General features: G+C 53.1%; 1 protein-coding gene across 1 annotated transcript; it reads right to left on the bottom strand.

Annotated features, from left to right (window-relative positions):
• Positions 1-337: 337 nt before the first annotated feature.
• KIAA0040 (KIAA0040 ortholog) lies at positions 338-667 on the bottom strand. The gene has a single exon (XM_010019737.1). It carries the CDS (start codon positions 665-667, stop codon positions 338-340), a length of 330 nt encoding a protein of 109 aa, XP_010018039.1.
• Between the last annotated feature and the right edge of the window lie 385 nt (positions 668-1,052).

Genomic DNA, 1,052 nt, shown 5'->3' on the forward strand with positions numbered 1-1,052 from the left:
ACTGTGTGCCAGCCCAGTGCATGTGTGCTGTGCTTATGGTGGGAGGTACATATGATCTGGTGGCAGGTCACCCTTGTGTGCTCAGCAGGGCATATGTATGCATGCCTGTTGTTTGCAGGGGTTTCTGCCCTCGGGCACACTGTTGTGGGGGGGGAGAAGGGGCTTGCATAAACCTGTGCCTGACTGCCTTGCTCTCTGCTGGCTCTTCAGCATGCTGGTTGGCTGCTGAGCTTAGCCTCTTTTGAAAGTCAACATAAAGTGGCAGCAGCTTTGGCATCTCCTCGCCCCTTGCAGTGCAGAGCTGAAAGGACTGGTGGCCTCTATGCCCTCCTGTCCACTAGATGGGCAAGGAAGGTCTCTTGTCCAGCAAGAGTAGCTTGGGCTGAGCAGAAATCCACAGATCCTCTTCATCCCTCTTCTTTTTCTTTTTCTTCTTGTTCCTCTCAGCGTGCAGCTGCCCATTGCTGCTGGGGCCACCTTTCCTCCTGCTTTCTCCCTGCCGGCTACAGAAGCAGCAGTGGCAGCAGATGAAAATGAATGCAATGAGGACGACAAAAGGCAGACCCAACAGCACAGCCAGGCACACAGTGTTGAAGATGCCTTCCTCATGCTTGGTACGGATGAGCTCCAGGATGGAATTAAAGAAGGAGCTGATCTTCTGCTCCATGTTGGCTCCTGGGCAGTCTGCCCGTGCTGCTCCCTCTTCTTGAAGGCCCCCTGGGATATGTTCGGCTCCTGTAACGAGCTAGTGGGCTTCACAAACTTCTTTGGATGGTGCCTGCAGAGACAGGATATCACATGGATTGGGTGCCTGCTCCCTCAGCAATTCTCTCCATGGAGCTGCCAGCACAGTTAAAGCCTCAGCAGGGTAAGAGGTCTGCTGCCTTGGAGGAGTCTGGGGTCACAGGGGCTGGGCCATGCTGCTGGCTACATCCCTTTGCCTGTCCCCATATGAGAAAAGGGGGCAATTGAGAGCAAGTATTTACTACGTGAATGTATTGCCTCCATATTACAAAAGAAAGGGAAAGGCAGTAAAAGTCCACTCTTAATGT

The sequence above is a fragment of the Nestor notabilis genome, unplaced genomic scaffold, assembly GCF_000696875.1.
Source record: "Nestor notabilis isolate BGI_N333 unplaced genomic scaffold, ASM69687v1 scaffold31128, whole genome shotgun sequence".
Classification (NCBI taxonomy): domain Eukaryota; kingdom Metazoa; phylum Chordata; class Aves; order Psittaciformes; family Psittacidae; genus Nestor; species Nestor notabilis.